Source organism: Cicer arietinum, chromosome 4 (assembly GCF_000331145.2).
Source record: "Cicer arietinum cultivar CDC Frontier isolate Library 1 chromosome 4, Cicar.CDCFrontier_v2.0, whole genome shotgun sequence".
Classification (NCBI taxonomy): Eukaryota; Viridiplantae; Streptophyta; class Magnoliopsida; order Fabales; family Fabaceae; genus Cicer; species Cicer arietinum.
In genome coordinates, this window is record NC_021163.2 from 20,517,918 (window position 1) to 20,522,352 (window position 4,435).

Genomic DNA, 4,435 nt, shown 5'->3' on the forward strand with positions numbered 1-4,435 from the left:
TGTCAATATTAAATAAACATCTAATTTCTCAAATTGAACATCGCAAATAATATTGAACATTTCTACAAATAACTTATATTTCTAACACTCCTAATTTTTATAAATTCATTCAAGTACAATTCCAATTTCTCTTTTATCTCTCTTTTCCTTTCACATTCATAATTTTCTTTTCACTAATAATTTTATATCATTAAATTTAAACAAGATCGAAATCTTAATTTGGTCGGGGCAAAAATGAGAGATCGAAGTCTTTTCAAATAAAGACCCAAATTTTTCGTACATATTTGTGGTTGAAATGTGTACTACCAGATTTTCCAGATAGAGATCAATGTCATATGGTTGCTTCGTGTTATTAAAATTTGTACTACCATCTATATCAAAGTAGTAGTACAGTATCTTTGTTTATACATTCACCCAAAAAAGTAATACCTTTGCACTTCAGATTTCTTTGGGTTAATTCCCTTTACTTTAAACCGCAGCAACCTCCAGCTAGCAACATCAATTAAATTTTCAATTGTCTAAAGTCGAATATATTTTATGTTAGCATGACGTTGTCAACAACCAACACCAAATCCAAATGCATGTTATTTTCAACCGTTAATTAGATTTGAGGAAGAAAAAAAAAAGTTAAACTCGTTGTTAGGTTAACAATCACACAAATAAAAAATTCCCTGACACACGTACCCAAAAAAAGTTAGAAAAACAAAACTGTCGAGTAAGTAAATAGTACAAAACTAAGCCATGTACTAAAACACCATAAAATTAAAATTTGCATAGGACCTGCAAATTTTATTAATTCAAGTATTACAATAATACTTTATACTCTACTATAGGAGTATAAGTGCATAAGAACGCGAAAATATACTTGCAAAAGCTGTTCCATTAGTGCTAAATTTATCCTCTATATCTTTCAATATAATAACACCAACCAATTAATACATCTTATTGTACATCAAAATTGTACCATATATATCATAGAATTTCTCTAATATCAGTTAATAATGATAATGATAATAGTTAATAATAATATATTAATTCAGATCAACTACCTCTCTCGAGTCTCGAATTAATATTATATACTTAAAAATATTTTATTTACAAATTACATCATGAGTACGTATTGCGTCCGTGTGTATAAGCGTACACTCGATCAAAAACACAGTTTCTAAAATATCATGATCACATGACGGAACAAGCATTGGGATTCTCATCACTGAACATCTGTGGAGGAGGGTGATGAGGGTGCATGTAAAACGGTACTTGAGGTGGCTGCATGGGATAATTACCATGATTGATATACCCACCATGAGGCTCCATATAATGATTATCATGACCACCATACCCCGGTTGTTGAAACTCCATAGCATAATTACTACTTTGACCTTGGTTAACATGTCCATCGTACCAATACATTGGAGATTGTATCGGGTACTGATACTCCATTTTACTAACCTCCACCTTCGCTTCTCCACCCTCCTCTTTCTTCTTCTCACCATCACCACCGTCCTTTTTCTCTTTTTCTTCCTTTTTCTCTTCTTTCTTTTCACCTCCACCGTCTTTCTCTTTCTTCTCTTCATCTTTCTTAGGGGCAACTACATCAACGTTTCGCTTCAGCTTCTCCTTCAAATATTCTACCAACTCCTTCGGATCCATTGTTCCTTTCACTGTTGCCAAATCCTTGTCACCGTCAAGGATCACCGTTTCTACCCCTGTTTAGTTAACAATATCACCATCATTAGCCACCGAATTAACAATTAATTAATCGATTAAATTAATTTAAATTGTAACAATAAAATATTGTTCTATTTTTTTAAAATAGAATTGATAATTTTTTATTTAGGTCAACTCTCTTACCTTTGAACTTCATAATGATTCTTTTAATTTTGGAAATGCAACCGTCACAGTGTAATCTGATCTTCAAAACCACCGTACTCTGAAATAAATTAATTCAAATAAAGTCGGTTAGTGAAATTAAGCTTATGAAAAAATTGATTGATTAATTAATTATTTAGTTAGATTAAATACCTCTTTAGGCTTATTTTCTTCTGGCTTTTTCTCTTCAGGTTTTTTCTCCTCCGACTTTTTCTCGTCGGGCTTCTTCTCCGATGGTTTCTCGCCGGAAGCGGCGTCTTTTTGCGGCGGCGCTGAGATGATTTCAACTTTCTTCTTAGTTTTCTCGGCTAGCTTATCTTGTAGTTTAACGGCGTCAATTTTACCGGTAACTGTCACTTTGTTTGAAGCCAGATCTGCTTTAACGGTTTCCGCACCTGTATATTCCGAATTCGTTAATTAATTACTTTCTCAATTTCGAATCTCAAATTTCTAAAATAAAAAATAATTGAATTAGTCGCTTGAAATTAATGGAGATTTGATATTAGAATTTACCTTCGAAATGGCGAACGGTTCGTTTGATTTTCTTAACGCATCCTTCACAATGTAAGTCGAGCTTGTAAACGACAGGAGCAGGAGTGTCGTCTTTCTTAGCTGCTGCTCCATCGGCAACTTTCTTCTCGGTTTCATTCTTTTGCTATAAACGACAAAAATTAAAGGAAACGCTTTAGAGAGACAAAAAATAAAAAAGTAATTTCATGAATCTTGAATATGCTATTGGTAGTACTCATTAAAAGTATTAAAGTGATTCAATTGAGTAAAGGGAATACATGAGATTAATTAAAACTAACCTCTCCCATTTGTTTGATTCTTCTATTTCCTCTTCTGCCAATAAGCATCAAATGTGACTGGTAGTAGAATAGTGTAGATAGATAGATACTAGAATTGTGGTAGCTAAGATAAGATTTTGTTGGTTTATATTTTGAAGAGTGGAGAGATAGGTAAGGGAGAGGAATATATATATAACCAACGGAGGGTAGTGATGAGAAACGGTGGGTGAGGTGTAGTGACGATTGGTTGAGTCATAGTCATATATGGATGGCTTTGTGGCATGTGTTATGTATGCATATATACATAATGATGTGGCATGAATTGATGATGCTTCAGACCATGTAAATTTTAGGTGTCAAAAGTATACATAATAATAATTAGATGGATCCTTCAAATAAATAAATAATCAGATGGAAGGATACTAAAAAAAAAAATGTATAATACGGTGGAGGAAAATCTTGTTTCCACACCGATTTTCTACATTTACTCGTATATTTTACTGTCTTTATAAATGTAATATAAAATTGATCAACAATATTTGATTAAATGTATTAATTTTTTTATTAATTAATTTTCTCTAATATTTAAAATGATAAAAAGTATTATAATAATAAAATAAAAAAATAAAAATAAGATAATAAATAAATAATTTGGATTCTATATAGGTAGAGTATTTTTACATAAATTTCATCATAAATAAAAAAGAGAATAATGTTTAAAATAAAAAGAATAATAAGAGAGAAAAAATGTAAAAAAACAAAGATAAACTTAAAGAAAGATAAATAAATCAAATGTACATAGTTCTTATCATATTTTATTTATATTTCTTTTTATTTTATTTTATTAATTTATAACTATTATTATTAATTTGAAATTAAATAAATCTAGAATCATCTAGAATTTTTATATAAGAATCTAGAAGTGTTTTAATTATAAAAAATTGAGTATTAATTAAGAAACTCCTATAAATGTGTCTAGAATTTTTTATTTGTGCATATAAATATTTTATTGTATTTGATATTATCCTTCTTTTCTATTAAAAATATTTTACTTTCTCTAACAATCACATCATTTTTTTTATACTAAATATCACTCAGTTTAATTTCATTTAACGTTTTAGTCTTTTATTTTTTTTATTTTTATTTTTTTGATTTGGTCATTTATTTTAATTTTAAGTGACAATTTGATCTTTTATATTTTAAAATGTCAACGATGTTATCATTTTTTTTACAAAAATTCAAAAAACTCATAAAAAATTTCAAACAAAACCAATAAAATTAATTATATTCTTCAATATAATACAAATTTTATCAAATTCGTAACTCAAATCTTCAAATAAACTCATATTTTTATTTTTTATTTGATGTTGTTAGACATGACAATATGAGTTTATTTAAATAATTAAGTTATTAATTTGCATTATATTGAGGATGATAATTAATTTTATGGGTTTTGTTTGAATTTTTGATCAAATTTTTTGAATTTTTGCACAAAAAAAAAGAAGAGTAACATTCTTGATATTTTAAAATATAAAAAGATCAAATTGTCACTTAAAATTAAAACACATGATCAAATCGAAAATAAAATAAAAAATAAAAGATTAAAATATTAACTGAAATTAAGTGAAGGGATCACGGAAACTATTTAATCTCTTTTTTGTCTCGTTATCTTATATCTCTTTATTCAAAATGTCTTTTTAATGTCATTATCTTTTATCTCTTTATTCAAAATGTATATATATGGTCTAGATCTAACTGTGTATATCAAATATTTT

General features: G+C 28.1%; 1 protein-coding gene across 1 annotated transcript; it reads right to left on the reverse strand.

Moving 5' to 3' along the window:
• Nucleotides 1-1,035: 1,035 nt before the first annotated feature.
• Nucleotides 1,036-2,926, reverse strand: LOC101513050 (heavy metal-associated isoprenylated plant protein 3). Its single transcript, XM_004497477.4, has 5 exons — nucleotides 2,682-2,926; nucleotides 2,386-2,527; nucleotides 2,026-2,267; nucleotides 1,855-1,933; nucleotides 1,036-1,709 (listed from the first exon to the last, which is right to left on the reverse strand). Exons 1-5 carry the CDS (start codon nucleotides 2,727-2,729, stop codon nucleotides 1,180-1,182), a joined length of 1,041 nt encoding a protein of 346 aa, XP_004497534.1. The 5' UTR covers nucleotides 2,730-2,926; the 3' UTR covers nucleotides 1,036-1,179.
• Between the last annotated feature and the right edge of the window lie 1,509 nt (nucleotides 2,927-4,435).